The 19,136-nt window shown below is 38.7% G+C and overlaps 1 protein-coding gene across 4 annotated transcripts in view; it reads right to left on the reverse strand.

Moving 5' to 3' along the window:
* SMYD3 (SET and MYND domain containing 3) overlaps positions 1 to 19,136 on the reverse strand; it is a 419,799-nt gene that overhangs the window by 45,342 nt on the left and 355,321 nt on the right. For all 4 annotated transcript variants that reach the window (XM_061991091.1, XM_061991092.1, XM_061991093.1 and 1 more), the window contains one exon: positions 14,564 to 14,738. In XM_061991091.1, the coding sequence (XP_061847075.1) occupies positions 14,564 to 14,738 (175 nt within the window). The remainder of the gene's footprint in view (positions 1 to 14,563; positions 14,739 to 19,136) is intronic.

Below are 19,136 nucleotides of genomic sequence, written 5' to 3' on the forward strand. Positions count from 1 at the left end.
CTTGGTTCACTTGTGGCAGACATTCTTGGGTCCTTACACATGTTCTTATAAGGAAATGGAACTCACTAAGCACTTAATCAGAAGTTACGGTAGTGTTATTGTATTGAATATGACACTCTAACTTTGTTTCAGGAACAGGCTAAGATATCTCTATATATAAGCTATTGCTGTAACTAACACTGACAAAGACCCTGGAAATCAAATCACTTTTGCCAGCCTCAGTTAAACAAAAGCAAGTACAAATTTGCCAAACACCAGCCTTAGGGGCTATGGCTGGATGAGCCACCTGAGGAGTATGCAGAAAGGGCCAAAGGATTATGCTGTTTACCGGAATGCAATTTGCGTGGCTTGAGCATGCATATATTTGCTTGAAGCCATTACAAATAGATCTTGATAAAATTACTGCAAAGATGGGGAGTAATAGATAGGGATAAAAAACAATAGCAACAAAACTGAAGTAAAAAACAACTCACTTTGCTAAAGATATCAGCAATCCAGTTAATTATGAATTTACCTAGCTAGGAAGAAGTGATAGCAAGAAAGACTGGTATGAGTATCTGCAAAATGTGAATATACACCACAAACAGTTGCATTTGTGGCTAAGAGAAAGAGTTTCATGGAGAATCCTTTACAAGCTTATATAGAACAAATTTGATAAGTTCAGAACTGACAAGAATCTCACCTTGCCTTATGTTTAAATATAGGGCACAAAAAGGAAGGGATAGCATTTTAGGGTGAATATCAGAGAAACTGTAAGGGGAATTTCTTCCACATTCAACCTGGTAAATGTTTGCCTGGTTCTGACCTTTGAAACAGATTTTATAGAAGAAAACTTAGTCCTTGACTCCCTAAGCAGTCTGATCCCCTCCCATCCCCCCAGCTATATACAACACACCATTATCACCCACACTGAAGGCCTTTCCCACTGATTTGTATGTTGCTGAGACAGAAATCAGAATCCACAAACCACCACTGATTTCTATGGAGCTGTGTCCTTTTCATTTAACAGCAAATGTTCTCTCACTCTTCTCTCGCTTAACTTAGCAATGTCTGAATACAATTTGCTGTGGGTTTTTATTAGTGTCATTGGATGCAGTAAATGCTCTATCCCTGGTGTTTTTCATATGCAAAGATCAGGCACAGTGATAGTCCTCATTATTGCACACAGGAGGGAGAAGTCATGTCTCACTACAATATCTGGAGTTGATTGGTATTGATGGACACAATTTTAACACAACACAGGTGTACAACTGCTGTATTGTCTTGTTTTCCTCAAGGTATCAGAAGATAAGAGTACTTCCCTGGGACTCTCCTGCTCTCAGAGCAAGCCAAGGGTACTTAATAAAGGCATGGAATACTTAATAAAATCAACAATTTTAGTGAAATTCAATATATTTTTATTTATGTCACAGCTTAATGTTGATGTGTCGTTACATGAAATATAACTTTTTTAATCCCTTCCTCTCTTTCTCTCTCCTGGCACAAGCAACCTTGCACAATTTGATAGCATCTCTTGATAAATATCCAGCATTGGTGGAGTTCACTTGACCTGCAAACACACCAGTAAGACGAACTGAATCCAGATGGGTAGCAACAGATAATGACTGAGTATGTACTTAGGATGTCATCTTACTGCAAGCATGTAAACCTGCATTCTGTCTCAAAATTCTGAGAAGTCAGATTGGTAGAGGTAATATTGCCCAACTCAGCTACACAATTTGAAATCTCTTGAAAAATAAAACTGCACACTGAGTCAAATATCTAAGATAACTTATCTCTATTGTCACGAGAGCAGGCAACTAACTAGTAGGATGTTCCCCGGCATACATTAGTTTGTGTGTTTTTTTCATAAGATTTGAGAAGTTTCATAGGATATAATGTGTTTCAGAAAGCCTCAAGCAGTATAAGGTACATCAGTTTCTCATCTTCCCAAGCAAGATCTCCGGTCGCATTTACATAAACATTTTTGAAACTTGTATTTTGTACCACTTTCTAAAGCAAGGTTCTCCACAAAATGCTGTTGTAAACCTTGCAAATTCCCCCTATGACAAGAAAATTAATCTCCTAAAAGTTTTTCCTTTTTATGACTGTATAAACCAAAGCTTTTGTTTTGTGGCAATGTAGGATCTAATTCCATTTTTCAAAGTCTGCCAAGCACACTATTGCATGAGAAGATTTTCTTTTCTCTTTCTCTTTTCTATTTCATTAACAAAGAATCAAGTAGAAAGACCTGGTTTAGAATGTTTCTACTTGTTGGCTGTAACTTCTGCCAGTTTTCAGAAGAATTCTGAAATGCTGGCCAGCCTTAAAAGTACATTAAATCCTTGATGTGCATCATTCAACATACCTGAATTAATATGGAAATATATGGAAATGAATACACTTTGATTCCAGAACTTTATCTTCTCTTCTGGCAGCCTATCAACCATATCTTACAAGAGCACACTGCATGGCTGGAGAAAGCTGAATTTCCTCATAGGAAAGTGCTTGCAACTGTGTATCTGTTTTCTTTGCCCTCTCCTTATTTTATCTTTTGTGATGATAGGGGTAAGTTAAAAGAAAGCCCTTTTCTCTCTAATTTTGACACTCTGGGCTTCTTGTAACTGTTCTCTGGTTGCCTATGCTTTTCCTTCTCTCCCTTTACTGGTCACGTGTGCATTACATCATGGAATATTACTTTATTTTATTTTGTTTATAAAATACCTATTTTGCAATTATTCAGTAATAATTGGTTGGAGTTTGGGATTCTTTTTGTCTCTGATGTATTTATCTTGCTCTCACTTTTGTCAGCTTTCATGGCCCTTTGGGTAACCTACTTTCTGTTTCTCAGAGCCGTTTTTTATTAGCAGTGCTATAGTCTGTCTTTTGTTAGCCTTCCAACATTTGGAATTAGTTACCATTTTTCTTCATGTCTCTGCCCAAAGTCATTTGCCTTTTGTTTCTTCTTTCTTACTTTCATCTTCAAAGTCACATTACTAAAGGTGATTCAGGCTTAGGTGTCTTGACTGATGATGAAATGACAAACTGAACCCGAGAAAAGATGTTCCAGTATACTTAATAGAAGAAAAGAGCATCTGGGAGAAGTAAGGAGGTAGGAGAGGAGAAGCACTGAATCACCTTCTTAACCATGGAATTGAATTGTCTGGGACTCGGCAGACATCTCAGTGTTACATACCAGCAGACAGTGTTTGGAGTTCTGGCCTAAAGCAGTAGAAAATTAGAGTGTACAGGAAGGAAGAAGTTCTTTTGGTGGCAGCCAAAAGAATATACGCAGGAGGATTTTGCAGGCAAGCCTTAAGTTGCATCACACTGTCAACCCATTCACCCTAAATTGCATAATCTATCATTTAGATGTTGTACAGAGAAATAAGGAGGAGATCACTCATTGAATACATTTCTGAAGGCCAGAGGCTGTTGTATTTATGAGGTAATGCAACTAGTATTTGTGTAGAAGTCAATATTCTTTGCATTTCCTTGAGTAGGTCCTTATGGCACAATTCTACTGCTAATTATATGAGGCAGAAGGCTATATAAACATGGCTGTGCCATTTCTTAAAACAGGATTAGATTAGAACAACCTCTGATATCTCCAGATGTTCCCTCTATAGAATGATTGGACTTTCTGGTTTTATGGAGTTATGGATTTTCGGTTTTTATGCAGTCAAGGAAAACTGAATTAACAGACCCTGACGAGTTCAAGAGAAATACAACTCACAGAGATTTGATATGGTGGACAGGACTATGTGTGAACCAGGTAGAATTATGGACAGGTTTAGTAAACACATGACCTGAAAATAAGGATATTTCTAGTTTTCAAGGACATCTAATTAAAGCATTCCTAATAAGATCTTCTCTTTCACTCAATAGCTGGTAAATTCAAGAGCTGGTGACCTTGTAGTCTACCAGTCACCAGTAACTGTGTTGTCTCTAGGATTTGCTCACTGCTCCCTTTTCTTCTCACCTGTAAGTTCATTTTTTTTTCTCTTCCTTTCCTGTCAACATCAGTCTGGGAAATTTCAGCTTTACTCAATATCACCTATTTTGCTGCAGAACCTCTCTGACCTTCATCCTCTGGTTTCCCTGCTGGATGGATCATCTTTCTAGGAATTTGGCATGGTTCTTGTCTGACAATACTTCCTTCAATTTCCTGGTGTTACATGTGCCTCTTCAAAGCACCATCTTTCCATCACTCACTCTCCCTGGCCAATATCACCGATTCACCCTTTAGACAGACTCTAGGTTCTTCAATTTCTTTGCTCTATTCTGCTTCTTTCCTCTCCTTTCCCTCATTTTTTACTTCAGTAACTTTTGCACTTTATCAACAGAAAAAAAAAAAACTATTGCTTTTTCAGCCTTTATCTCCAAGGTTTTGGACCATTGTAGACTGTTTTCTTGTTTAAATGCCATCATTTTCCCTTTTCACCACTGTTCACAACTGTACTGCTAGGAGCTCTTAATTGATTTCCCTCCTTAGAAGTACTGCCAAGTCTCCACTCTCCGTCTCCTCAACTCAATATGACAATTTATTCAAACAAAGAAATAGATATTTTCTGTCTAAAACCAGACTCTGCTAATTCTTTCCCCATTGTTCCTTATAACTTCTCTGCTGCTATTTTCTGGATGCCCTCTCTCTCTTTTTGTCTCTTTCATCAGAGGTAGCATTGTAAGTTTAACTTTCTTTTTTCATAAGTCTCCTCTCCTTTTTCCCTCTTTTCACCACAACTTCTGCCTTTAAAAGAGCTTTTTCAAAGCAATGCTCAGTTACTGTCAAAGGAATCAAAAATTCCACATATGATTTTTACGTAATGATTTTTAACTGTAAACTCTTCCCTTGATATCACTTCCCTAACACATTTTAGCTCAGGTTCTAACTAAATCTTTGTTTAGAGTCTGTGTGCTTTCAACTCCCCCTTTTTCTTAGCAAAATTCACACAGAAACTGTGATTTCCCAAAAATCATTCGATCTGAATAGTTATGCTGCATTTTTCTTACAGCACATGGGCCTTTATAATATCTACATTTGTAGATTAGAGTATGAGCTTTGTATTTGCTTGGTACATGTTTGATACTTCTACTTTATCCTTGTATGTCCTTTAATTGGTGTGTGAAGACAAGCAGACAAGTGAAAAGAGCTCAGGTAACGGCTGCAGAAGTCCTTACTTTGTATACTGCAAGTATGCATGTAAACAAAACCCAAAACATCCCCTGCTTACAAGACAATGATACCAACTAAAACTGCTTAAGTTAAAAAAACAAAAAAACCAAAAAAAACCCCAAACTGAATCTTTCAGTTCTGGTAGGCAGGTAGACTGGGACTGAAATATCTATTCTAGACAAAGACTGAAAGAAGTCCTGAATGGTCAAACATCTTAATCTGAATGAGATCCTATAGTGCAAAACCAATATAAATCTCTACAGATGAAATTATCATTGACAGAAAGCACAGTTCTTTCAAGAAGTGTCTTAAAACACCTTGGAAATGCTATGTGAGAGATGGAGAAATCAATGCTTGTAGTTGTGTCAGAGAAAAATGAAACTCTAGGAAACAATGCTCATTAACATCCCTAGGAGATCGCTACCTGTAAAATTCAGATTCAAATAGCTCTTGACACAGGTGAAAGGTGAAACTAGAAAATAAAACTGAAATTATAAACTAAAACTGAAGCTAGTAGGCACCAGTATACAAATACAGAGCTACTGGATGAATGCTGTCAGAAATGTCTTGCAGCACCAAGATGATCAGGTGACTGGTACATCTTTCATATGTGGAAAGGTTGCAGGACCTGGGGCTGTTTAGTCTAAAGAGGAGAATGAGGGGAGACCTTATTAACATTTACAAATATCTAAATGGTGGCTGTCAGGAGGTTGGGGCATCCCTTTTTTCTATAGTAGCTAGCAACAGGACAAGGAGTAATGGGATGAAGCTGGAACACAAAAAGTTCCACTTAAATATAAGAAAAAAATATTTTACTGTGAGGGTGATGGAGCCCTGGAACAGGCTGCCCAGAGGGGTTGTGGAGTCTCCTTCCTGGGAGGTCTTTAAGACCCGCCTGGACATGTTCCTGTGCGACTTGATCTAGGCCTCTGCAGGGTGGTTGGACTAGATGATCTCTAAAGGTCCTTTCCAACTCCTACCATTCTATGATTTTATGAATGAAGATATTTAATAAAGTCTTGGCCTACCTAAGAATTGTGGTATATACTGAATGAGGTACTGCAAAGGAACACTGATGTTGCTGAATTTCCACCTCAAGTGTGATAGAATATATTGGACAACATACAAACATGAAAATTATGCCTGAAAAACAGCTGGCATGACTAGAGAGAGTAGTAAGAAATTTTATCTATCTGCATAATATGTGAAAATGATGAAAGGTAGATGGTGGAGCACTTAAGAGAGTGTGAGTTTACAGAAGTCATTGAGGATTATGCAGCTTGGTATCAGTTTCAGAGACAACATATGGTTGTAATGGAAGGATACAAGAAAAACAAGTAGAGAAGAACTGAGGGCACTGATGTTATGCAGATGTATGTTAGCAAGCAAGCAGCAAACAAGAAAAATCCATGCACTATGTGGTTAATGGATTGATCAGGACACAGACAACAGTTTCCAGATTTAAAACATTTCCTTTTTCTGGAAAATGCTGTTGGGATTGGAGGGATCTGGAAGGAAGGAAATAGGGAGGAATGGAAGATTGGAGTAGACTGCTGACATGCTTTAAGGGATTCCTAAAGATATCAAGCCAGGGACAAGTATGCTACCTGTTTATCTATGAAATAGGTATGTTGAAGCCAGAAATTGTGCAAACATTGCTATAGATATCTATCTTTTGGAAGAATTACCTACAATTGACCAGAGATATTACACTTTCCAATTTATACTGGTTTTGTTGTTTTTTTTTTTATTTACCCAGAGGGCCAACGTAAACAGAGCCAACTACAGACTACAATTTTCAAGTTTTGGTGATGTATATTTTTGTTATTTCAGATCTGCACAAAAGATATACAAAGTTCTCCAGAACACAATCCATTTTCAAGTTTTTGATTAAAATAACAAATATGCAACAAAAAAAAATTACTGAGGTGTGTATTATCTCGCATAAGGGTATGTGACATAAACTGGTGATAATTAGGAACAAAGACAATTTTCATACAAATGATACAAATGTTCACATATGTCCTAAGTTTTTGAAAAAAATTACCTTAAATGTTTTTAAATGCTCTAGAACGTGACAATATACATAGTGTAGTGCTTGAGAAGGTCTGATACTAAGGGTGAAGAATATTTTTGTTCAACTTCAAATCAATAGTTTCTCATGAGGATTTCAAACTGCCTCATGAGCTGCAGTGGTTTGCAAAGATGGTCTGGCCTCCACTAATTTATACAAGTCATGTCAGCTAATTTTGTATAACTCACTAAACAGAAGCACTGAAGAATGATCTGCTGTCAATAACCTGGGAGGAAAGTGGGAGGCAATCTTGGTGCTGCCTACTCTTTCTACCCGCTTTAGCAGTTTGTCACTATCAAGCTCTTTTCCCTCTGTTTTTCTTACATTGAAGGTGTACTGAGGCTTCTTCACTTGATTTGTAGCAAGAACTCCCTGAGGTTCCAGTGAGCCACGATGCCTCTAGCCCTGTGCTTTTGCACAAACACAATCTACTCTCTCAGCAAACATACTTCACTCTTTCTTTCACAAACCTCAGATGGATACTTGGGACTCCTATCTCACCACCTTTCACTATCTCTAGGTGACAAATCAATGAAACCATTCATGAACCAAAAAATCAAATTCCTAAATCTTATATCACATCTTTTGTTTAGACAATATAAAAAAAGAATACCTCAGTTATTCAGGTTTCCCCATGAGCTGTATTTTTTTTAACCTCTTACTGTTCTTTGGTAAGATTTTGTTTTCCTTTTTTTTCCATACATTTTGCTCTAAATAGTAAAGATAAATGATCATCTTCTAAAACCCCATGGAAGTGAGCAAGGTTGATTTTCTTCTTTCTGTTCTTTGTTTTATTGTTTCTTTGAATTGCTTTCTCTACCTTCACATTTTTGTCTCCCTCTCTAGTGACCCCAGAGGTAAGATTTATATTTACTACTGATATTCTATTATTAGAACACTGAACTTTGGTCACTGAATTACTGCTATCTGTTGATTCAGAAATCTGCTAGACATCCACAGGTCCCCAGGGGACCTCTCTCCTGCAACCAGGGTGCCGATTGGTGCCGAATCCAGAGTTTAACCCTTAAGCGCTAGCATCCCCCAGTGGTCCTCTTTATCACTGCAGTTCCACCCCACCCCTTTTTTTCTTTTTCTCTTTTTCTTTTTCTTTTTTTCTGAGTTTTCTTTTTCTTTGAGTTTTCTAGGTACTCTAACTTTCAATGTAAATTCGAGTCGAATGCCTCAGAACTAACCTCAGTAGACTCAGAGTTTACTGAATTCAGTAAAGGATCAGATATATTCGAACATAGGTAAAGATGAAAAAAAAAAAATTCCAAGCATTGAATATATCATGCGTGTATTACAAAACACGTACCTGTAAGAACAGGATTTGGGTGTTTTTTTATGGTTAAAGGTATTTTAAAAGGAGGGGAAATAAAACCAAAAGAAAATCAGACTCTTTATTGGAGAATTTTTTTGAAGAAGAGGAAATAGGTCCAGAGTCTTTTCCAAGAATATTATGGTCTACAGTTATTTTTGTCTCTTTTTTTCCCAGTCCATGACTTATGGAAAAGATACTATAGCAACCATCAATTTTTCTTTTGCCTTTTATTTGAAGTTCACATACTTAGAAACTATAGTCCATCGTATCTATTGAATTAGAATTCTTAATAAAAGATTCTAGCTGACACTTTGTTCACACAATGAAATTTCAACCATGTTCTCAGAAAACACTCAACAAGAGGCACATCCCAGCCACTGTTCTTAAACCCAGTCCTTAAACCCAGTCCCTGCAAAACAGGTTGGGATAGCTTTCCCTATTCTCTAAAAGATCTCGGTCCACCGAGGAAAGGTGGAATAATGGGATCCCTCAAAACATCACTGGAAGGGATAGAGAACAGGAGGAGAGAGAAGAGCAGAGAAATGATGCATGTCTACCAAACACAGGGTGCTTGCACCTACTTATCTCTTCCACTCCAGAAGCAGAACAGTCACATTAGCACAAACCCTGTATAGGTGCTGATTCAACAGAAGGAGGATGGAGGAGGAAGGATGTGCAAGGCTGCCTGGGGAAGAGACAGAACAGTACTTTTGCATGCCACTTCTGTACAGGATGAAAAGAAGGAATTTCATCTTGTTCATGTTGGAGCCCTCCAGTAACTCCTAAAGCTGAAGCACTGGAGATGAAGGGTTGTTAATTAAAGTGCCCCATCTGAAAATCAGTGGGATATATACTTTAGCTTTAAGTTTAGCAGGAGATTGTGAGCAGTGCAGCACAGAAACAGATAAACATGATTGTTCTCTCTGTATCAGAATCTCACCAGACCTGATGCCACAGGAACCCAGATTGGTAACACAGCTTTACCCAGTACCTTCTGCTTCTTAAAACCAGTAGGTCCATGGTATCACTTAGCTACTTCTCCTCCTATTACTCCTGTTGCAATAGCTGAGAACATCTAGCAGACTTATAACAGATGCATGCTTCTACTCTTTTCAGTGTAAGAAATGAATACTTGTGTCAAGAGAAAAAACGAAAACCAAAACAAAGCAATCTCCAGACACACATCTTCTCTGTAATTTAAGAGCTAAATGCTGGAGCCCTTCCTCAGACATGACCTAACTATTTGCCTTACTATCTCTGAATTCAATCCTTCATGAGCAGCAGTCAGCTCGGAGTGTGAATGTGCTGAGACATGACAAACCCATGTAACACCTCTTGCTGATATCCTGTTATTCTGTGGTTAAGGCTCATGAAGATTTTTGAAAGGAGGTTTATTCTTGCAAGCTGCTGAGTGCTCAGTGTGCAGCTTTCACTTAGGCAGGTGTCTCAACTTTTGTTAAGGCTCTTGGACAGACACTGTGACATTAAAAAAAAAAAAAGCTGTGTAGGTACATTTGGCTTAGGCTATTCAGTGAAAGTATATGTCAGAGGTTTTAACAAAAAACAGTTATGGTTCAACACCAAGAGAGAAAGCAACTTTTCATCTTGACAGTTACCATCCCTCCCCTTCTTTTTAAAGTTCTAAACATACTTGAGAGGTCCTAAACAATGTTCCTCATAGGTGATCATCACTACCAAAAACACAGAGGTTGTTATTCAGTGTGACACTTCAGTTTTGTGTTATTTAACCATCTGTCTCTGCCAGTTACATGAAGAGGATGATTCTCAAAAAGTCAGCAACCATCATAATGGAAACATACATTATATTACAATGTGTCACACGACACTGAAAATTAACCATACCGCTAAAGAAATAAAAAATGCACAATAAATACATTACCTGAAATGAAAATTGGTTTTGACCAAATCTCCTGAGCCTTCAAAGTTGTAACAATTATTTCCTATTTATATGGACTGCTTGAATTCTCAGGTGATTCCCTGTGGAGAGCTGTGTGAATACCTTTTACAGAGGTGAGGAACGGAAAATAGATAGCTATAATGGAACTGCAGGAGCAGCCAAGCAGTAGATTGATTCAACAGAAGAAATTCAATGCATCCCAAAAGACTTCCTAGGATTTGCTCTCCTGCTGCTTAGGACACAATTTGTTGTAATGAGAAACTGAGGATTTTATTTCAGGTGTGTCAAAGCTTGTAGCGATGACTTGAAAGTACATAGAAAAAACAAGAGCTGAAAATCTCTCTTAATGGTTTTGGATGGGGAGAGAACAGGGACAAGTTCTTCAAGATGCAAAAAGGGTCAAATATCTCATGTAAACAGCAGTCTTTAAGAAATATTAATTGATTGCACAGTTGAATCCTTTCCTTCATCTCCAAACTGATATATAAACCAGTTGGAAAACTACTGTACACTTCAGTAAACAAAACACAGAAAGCTTTATTAAGCTGTCTGGTAAAAGTGTACTTGGTCTCATTGTAATCTCTGTTCTCAGAAATGTCCGTAGAAAAATCCTCAATTTTCAGTTGTGAAGAACTGAGTTAAGAAGTTACAAAAGAAAAACATCAGCAAGGTGGGATGTTTTTTAGCTAGTAAAGGGATATTTGAACAGGCAGACTCCTATGTTCAGATGGATCGTGCCACATGATAGAAGGATGGCAGGGAACATGTACTGTTGCAGCACTACATAAGCTCTGTTTGAAAGGTTAAGTGTGACTTTGGCATGCTGTAAATTTTGCCCTGAAGAAATGTGAGAATTTGTAGGCACTCATGCCCTCCTCTATGAAAAGTAATAGTCACTATGAACACTTAGCTTCTGTACAGCTCTGGTATACCACAGCCTATGCAAATTTCTTGCTAATTCTTTTATTGTGAAAGCTCTGAAATGTTCTGTTGCTTCTCAAGTAAAACCCAGAGTTTTATTCAGAAACAGGTGGCCAGATGAAATATCCTCAGGGGAAACGCTGAAGGCTAATGGCATCTTGGCTTGATTAGGGAAGACATGTAAATTCTGAGATGTTTTTATTCACAGAAGGACACTAGCAGGCCCCTTGCTCTTCTCAACATCACACTACCTACTGGAACATCACATGCTGTCGAAGAACTGACAGAGAAGAAATGCATGCTCTGAAAAATACCTTACCAAGAATGAACATTCATGCATGACTGACATTATCTCTTGATATTCAGCACAGGTTTATATTTAGTTACAAACAACACAAATACCCAGAACCCAAAGATTTGAGTGTTAGAGCTTTTAGAACACAGATCCAAGCAGACAACACCTGCCCTTCCTCCTCTGGAAGACCAAGTTGCATTACATCTCCAGGCTACAATCAATTTCAAGACCTACTACCTCAAGTAGGATCTCCTAGAGCATCCTTATTAATAAAAAGTCATCAAGACTCAAAGTCTCCCAGCACATAGCATTGACCAAGAGAGAAGAACAGCAAATGCTTCACCACCTCATTCACTTCCCAAAACAAGGACCAGGGTTTTTTCATTTCCAGTTGAAACTGTATTTTGCAAGGGTTTGTTGTTTTGGGTTTTTTTTCCACAGAATCACTGAATGGTAGGGGTTAGAAGGGACCTCTAAAGAACATCTAGTCCAACTCCCCTGCTAAAGCAGGTCCACCTAGATCAGGTCAAACAGGAAGGTGTGCAGGCAGGTTTCAAAACCTCCAGAGAAGGAAACTCCACACTCTACCTGGGCAGCCTGTGGTAAGGCTTCCTCATCCTCACAGGAAAGAAGCTTTTCCTTATGTTTAAGAAGGAAGTTTTGTGTTCCAGCTTCATCCCATTACCTCTAGTCCTATCACTGGACATTACAGAAAAATAGTATCACTCCATCCGTTTGACATGCACCTTTTAAATACTTGTAAGTATTAATGAGGTTCCTCTTCTCTCTCCTCTTCTCCAGTTTGAACAGCCCCAGATCTTACAGCTTTTCATAGAATCATAGAATCATAGAATGGTAGTGTTCGAAACCGCGAAAAACTTATCTACACAGGAATGCAGATAAGCCGGGCACTTCTTTATTATGCAGCGCTGGGAAAACACTGGGGATAGCTCCTCCATACGTGCTAGTTGTTACTGTTTTCAGGGTTTTTATACAGCTCAAACAAAAGAATCACATTTGCCAACACAAGCATGCATTAAATATCCATCTATCAATTTAGCCCTTCACCCTGATTGGTTCCCAACCAACACAAACTTTCCAAAATCACAGTGATTGGTCAAAAATGATATCTGTCCCTTTGTTTTAGTAACAACTAAGGTAACAGCCAAGGTAACCTAATGAATACATTTACCAGGGTCTTGTAGTTAAGGTAACAGCTAAGGTAACCTAACAAATACATTCACCAGGGTCTTGTAGCTAAGGTAACAGGTCCCCATCAGGTGTGGCATGCAACTTGCAGTTTGATCCTTATGTGATTCAAATAAATACTTAATCAATAGGTGTTTGACTTATTTGCAAGTGCTTAGCTAATTGATTGAACTATTACTAGGTGATTAACAAGTGCTTAACAAGTGCTTGACTACTCATTGTGATGATAAGTTGTTAACTAAAATAATTGTGTATCTGCAACAGTAGGGGTTGGAAGGGACCTTTAGAGATCATCTAGTCCAACCCTCCTGCAGAAGCAGGCTCACCTAGATCAGGTCGCACAGGAACATGTCTAGGCGGGTCTTGAAGACCTCCAAAGAAGGAGACTCCACAACTCCTCTGGGCAGCCTGTGCCACTGCTCCATCACCTTCACAGTGAAATAGTTTTTTCTTATATTTAAGTGGAAATTTTTGTGTTCCAGTTTCATCCCATTACCCCTTGTCCTGTTGCTAGCTACTATAGAAAAAAGGGATGCCCCAATCTCCTGACAGCCACCATTTAGATATTTGTAAATGTTAATAAGATCTACCCTCAATCTCCTCTTCTCCAGACTAAATAGTCCCAGTTCCCGCAGCCTTTCCTCATATGAAAGATGTTCCAGTCCCCTGATCATCTTGGTGGCCCTGCGCTGGACTCTCTCCAGAGGTTCCCTGTCCCTCTTGAGCTGAGGAGCCCAGAACTGGACACAGGACTCCAGATGAGGCCTCACCAGGGCAGAGTAGAGGGGGAGAAGAACCTCCCTCGATCTGCTGGCCACACTCTCTTGATGCATCCCAGGATGCCATTGGCCTTCTTGGCCACAAGGGCACATTGCTGGCTCATGTTCAGCTTATTATCATTCAGGACTCCCAGGTCTCTCTCTGCAGAGCTGCTCTCAGGCAGGTCAGTCTCCAGCCTGTACTGGAACATGGGGTTGTTCTTCCCAAGGTGTGGGACTCTGCATTTGTCCTTGTTGAACCTTATGAGGTTCCTCTCTGCCCAACTCTCAAGCCGGTCAAGGTCCCACTGAATGGCAGCACAGCCTTCTGGGGAATCAGCCAGTCCTCCCACTTTGGTGTCATCAGGTAAACTGCTGAGGGTACACTCTGTCCCCTCATCCAAGTCATTCATGGAGATGTTGAATAAGACTGGCCCCAGACGACTGTGCCCCACTGGCCACAGGACTCCAGCTCAATTCTGTGCTATTGATCTATATCTTCTGGGCTCTGCAAACTCTAAGTATAGAGTATACAGAGAATATACATTGTCATCTGGCTTTCTGTCTCTCAAGCTTGAAGTAGCTCAGCATAAAATGCTGATATCCTCATTGCAATGGAGTCTGAACCAGAATGTCAACTTCTGATCAGAGATGAGGCAGCATCTGAACACATGGAACAGTGAGGAGCTATTAATCAGTTGTTATTACAGTTCCTATTTTCATTTTATTTGCTCACAGTCATATTGTAGAATGGGAGTTCTGCCTCACCCATTAACCCGGAAAGCAAATTGAGGTATACAGCAAGAAATAAAACATGTAAGAAACATCTAGATTAAACACAATCTTTGCTTTTAATGAGACAGTCCCTTCTGCCCTTCTTTTTGGAAACAGTTGGCCAACTACATTTCTTACCTGTATGGTCCCAGAGTTCTGTTGCCATAGTACAAAGCTTCTTCCCACAATTCAAGGTTAATACAGGCATCCATGGCACAGTCAAGCAATTCCAGCTGATAGATATTTGTGTCTGGAAGACGATCCGTATTGCTGCTCAAGAGACTCTTGCATCTTGACAGAACCTGTTCCCACTCTGTTATTAACCTTAGTTAAGGAAATATTTTTAATCAAACAAAGCTACAAGTTCCAAATGTTGCTAGCAAGGTGTAAGAGCTACTAGGCATTAAAATAAAAAAGCTGCCATCATTCCAGACTCTGCATCAGCTCTTGAAAACATGAACTTGGAAATGGTAGCTTAGGAAAATATGTTTTGTTTACATCTAGAAAAACAATTTCTAAAGAAGGGAGTATTTAAGCAATGAAGGGCAAATGAGAAATGACAAAATGAAAAGATATTTTAATGCATAGCAAGCTAAGCTTTCTTTAGCTTCTGAAACATTATTATTTAAGGTACCTCTCCAGATCTTGCAAGTAAGAGCAAGAACCCATGGAAATGTGGCTTAACAAAGTGTCTCAGCAGCTAAAATCCACAAATTAATTTTCTGTATATTAAAATAATGACACAAACTTTTGAGTTGGCCAAAAGTTTGGTTTAGTTTAGATTTCTCATGAAATTAGAACTTTTTCTTTCAAGTAATTAATTTTCTTTCTTCTGAAACAGTTGTAAAGATCTTTGTTTTCATGTACACCTGCATATGTCATGCATGGGAATAAAAGCATCGCAGTTCTGACGTCTGACTCTAGTTCAGGATTGAGGGTCTTTGAAGCAAAGAAGATTTTTACTTTCAATGCTACAAGATTTTTTTGGTTTGGAAGAGAATAAAAGTAAGCTAGGGTTTGCATTCATTTTAGTTGCATATTCCTTACCACAAGTCACTTATTTTCACTACATTCTACATTGGTTTGTTTTCTCTATGGCTCAGATTTTTCTCTCTCTGACCACATCTAAGCTGAATACCAACAATGGGAGTCCCAGAATGTCATCAGGTAAATTGCTGAGGGTATACTCTGTCCCCTCATCCAGGTCATTGATGGCAATGTTGAATAAGACTGGCCCCAGAACTCCAGGCCTCCAACTCGACTCTGTGCCGTTTATCACCATCCTCTGGGCTCTATCATTCAGTCAGCTCTCGATCCACCTCACTGTCCACTCATCCAAGCCACACTGCTTCAGCTTTCTGATGGGGATGTTATGGGATACAGTGTCAAAAGCCTTGCTGAAGTCAAGGGAGATGACATCCTCTGCTCTCCTGTCATCTAGCCAGCCAGTTATGCACTCATAGAAGGATATCAGGTTGGTCAAACAGGATTGCCCCTTGGTGAAGCCATGTTGACTCCCCCTGATAACCATCTTATCCTTCATATGTTCAGTAATAACATTCAGGATGAGTCCTTCCATCACTTTTCCAGGGATGGAGGTGAGGCTGACCGGCCTGTAGTTTCCTGGGTCGTCTTTCTTGCCCTTTTTGAAGACTGGTGTGACATTGGCCTTTCTCCAGTCCTCAGGCACCTCACCTGTCCTCCAAGATTGTTCAAAAATGATGGAGAGAGGCTTAGCAATCACATCAGCCAACTCCCTCAGCACTCTAGGATGCATCCCATCAGGACCCATTGACTTATGAGTCTTAAGCTTGGCCAACAAGTCTTTAACCTCCTCCTCTTCCACCCAGGGCAAGTCCTCTGCTGTCCTGGCCATCCTGTTATCCTTGCAGGACTGGGTTTCCCGAGCGTCAGCCTTGGCCATAAAGACTGAAACAAAGAAGGCATTCAGTACTTCGGCCTTCTCTGCATCCTCGGTCACCAGGGCACCCTCAGTGTTTAGCAGCGGGCCCACATTCCCCCTCGTCATCCTTCTGCTGCTGATGTACTTGAAAAATGCCTTATTACTGTCCTTAACTTCCCTGGCTAAATTTAATTCTAGAAGGGCTCTAGCCTTCCTAGTTGCACCCCTGCATGCCCTGGCAATGTTCCTATACTCTTCCCAAGAAGCCAGCTCCTGTTTCCACCTCTCCTAGATGGCTGCTTTCTGCCTGAGTTGTCCCAGCAGATCCTTGCTCATCCATATCATACATATCACTACAAATACATGCTTTTTTTTTAAAAAATAGATTTTAGTAAGAGAAGTAATAAAGTTATTTGTATCATAATCGTTTTCAAACAGCCAACTCAAGGAAGTTCAGCAGTTTTTTTTTTTTTTCATTCACAAATGAAATTGATACCCACCCCAATCCAGCAATGAATTCAAGTGTACAGTGATAACCCTGTGATGAAGCAATTACTTCTTCCTGAACATGGGAGTATTTATATACTTAAATTTAAGAATGTGACCACTATGTGGCTGGGTCAGGATTTATAGCATGGTTGTTACAAGGCTAAACTAATTATTTGTGAATTGCTCTCCTGCCCTTGGATTGAAAGAGTCATATAAGGGAAGGAATGTGTTATTATTAAATTGCACCTTAACCTTTATATCTCTGGCAAACATCCAAGTATTCTTTACAACTGATTAAGGACAGACAAACAGAAGAATGAGAGATATTATTTTCACTTTAGACATATTTTTTTTTTAGAAAGTACGAAGCACACAAATTCTTGAAAGATTACCACTTTAGCTGATGCACAGTATTAGTCTGTTTGCTTTTACTTCTCATTATATTTCTTTGTTCACTCACTAGCATTTAACAGATGTGCTGTATTGAAAAATCTTTTGAGGACAAATTATCAGTTACGTAAATTTCAAAACAGAAAACCTACTGTCAGCTGCAACAGGACAAAAGAGAATCAGTGTGTCCTGTATTTGACAAAAGACTAAAGGAGCAGCTCTCAAGGAGCTCTGCTATGTATGTGTGGCCTGAGATGCAGTGGAATCTTTTCTGCACAAGAATCTCCTTGCACTGGGCATGTATGCTTTAACCGGAGTTTGGATCTAGGACGGTTTGCTCATACATATTTTTTCAAGCTCTCCAACTACAGGTTTAGCAGTATGTACCAGTTATAAACAGTACCTCAGGTTTTGGTAGTCACTAACTTTCTCAATTGTAAGGGCTTTTCGTTTAACTTGCTATAACAAATTTACATTTGCAGAAACTAAAGATGATGTGCCTCAGTCAGTGAGATTGGTTTTCTATCCAGTCTTGGCAAGCAGACAAATCTAAAGCCTCCTCTTCAGGTATTACACTTGCTACTGCATGCCCATTAGCACTGGGACTGTGGCACAATGGAAGGAAAGAGGACAGATTTCAAATAGCCCATATCTGAGAACAGAAGCTGAGCAGACAAGGACATAATTTTTCAACCAGTCCTGATATCTTTTAGTATAATGTGTTTGATTACTTTTTAAATATCAGTTAAATCAATAATCTTAATTAAAGATTTTAGCAAAATATCATAGGTGTTGTTCCTCTTGCAATTAAATACAAGAACATTAAATAGGACCGGTATTCTGGCTCCGTACTTTTGATATAAACATGATAGCAGTCATATGTTGCATATCTATAATGTAACTTTTATGTTAAAATATGAGCCTTGAAGTATAAATGAATGCCTGAAATCTATTTCAGTATTGTCTGTCTCAATCCAGCGACTACAGAGGAACTTAAGACAGACTGGAAATTGTATGGAAATTAAAGTTAGATGAGATAGGTGTTTGCTTTTTGCTAACAAACAATCTCTCTGGATTACAAAGAAACAAACTGGGTTTTTGGTTGTTTTGTGGTTTGGGTTTTTTTGGTTTTGTTTTTTTTTTTTTTTTTGTTACAATAAATATTGTGATCCCTTGTTTCCAGCTTGGAATATCACTATGCAATTTTCTTTTTTATGCTGCTGAAAAGATGTATGGGAAGATTTCATTCTCTCTGTCTCCAGAGAAAGCTCATGTTTCTAAAAATGGTAAGATATGTTGCTGCAATAGGCCAAATTCACAGTGAGTGAAATACCACTCAATAGACAAAGATGAGAGACCGATCAATATTCTTACAGCCTTCTAGTAAAAATCTCCACCTCTTCTACTCATCTTGGTTGCTGCTGTTCCATGATAATTTTTAATTAGATTTAATTTCTACATGATGGCCATTAGGCTACAGTGCTGTTTATTAGTGCAAGATCATCTCATTCAATTTGCTTAATTATCAGTAATTATTATTATAACTTATTATAATGATTCTATGTTTGCAGTGAACCTGACTCTGATTATGTCCTTGTTATTGTCATTGTTGTGCAAAAAATGAGAACCTGGAAATGTTCACAATGGGAGTAATGGGACAAAGAATTTAAGAATATTTTGTATTAAGCTTGATTTCACTTAGAAGTGGATTTATATGAAGTAGTGGGCTGTGATGGCAGAATTCTAAACCGGAACCAAAATAGCCTTTCACATCCTAGCTACCTAATCTCCTTGCCATGAAACAGTTTCAATACAAGTAATCATAGAATCTACTATTATTAATAAAATTAATAATATTAGAGTGTTTAAATATCAAATTAATATTAAAAAATGCATTTTAAAACAACATAAAAATGTAAAGCTTTAGGA

The sequence above is a fragment of the Colius striatus genome, chromosome 2 (assembly GCF_028858725.1).
Source record: "Colius striatus isolate bColStr4 chromosome 2, bColStr4.1.hap1, whole genome shotgun sequence".
Taxonomy (NCBI): Eukaryota; Metazoa; Chordata; class Aves; order Coliiformes; family Coliidae; genus Colius; species Colius striatus.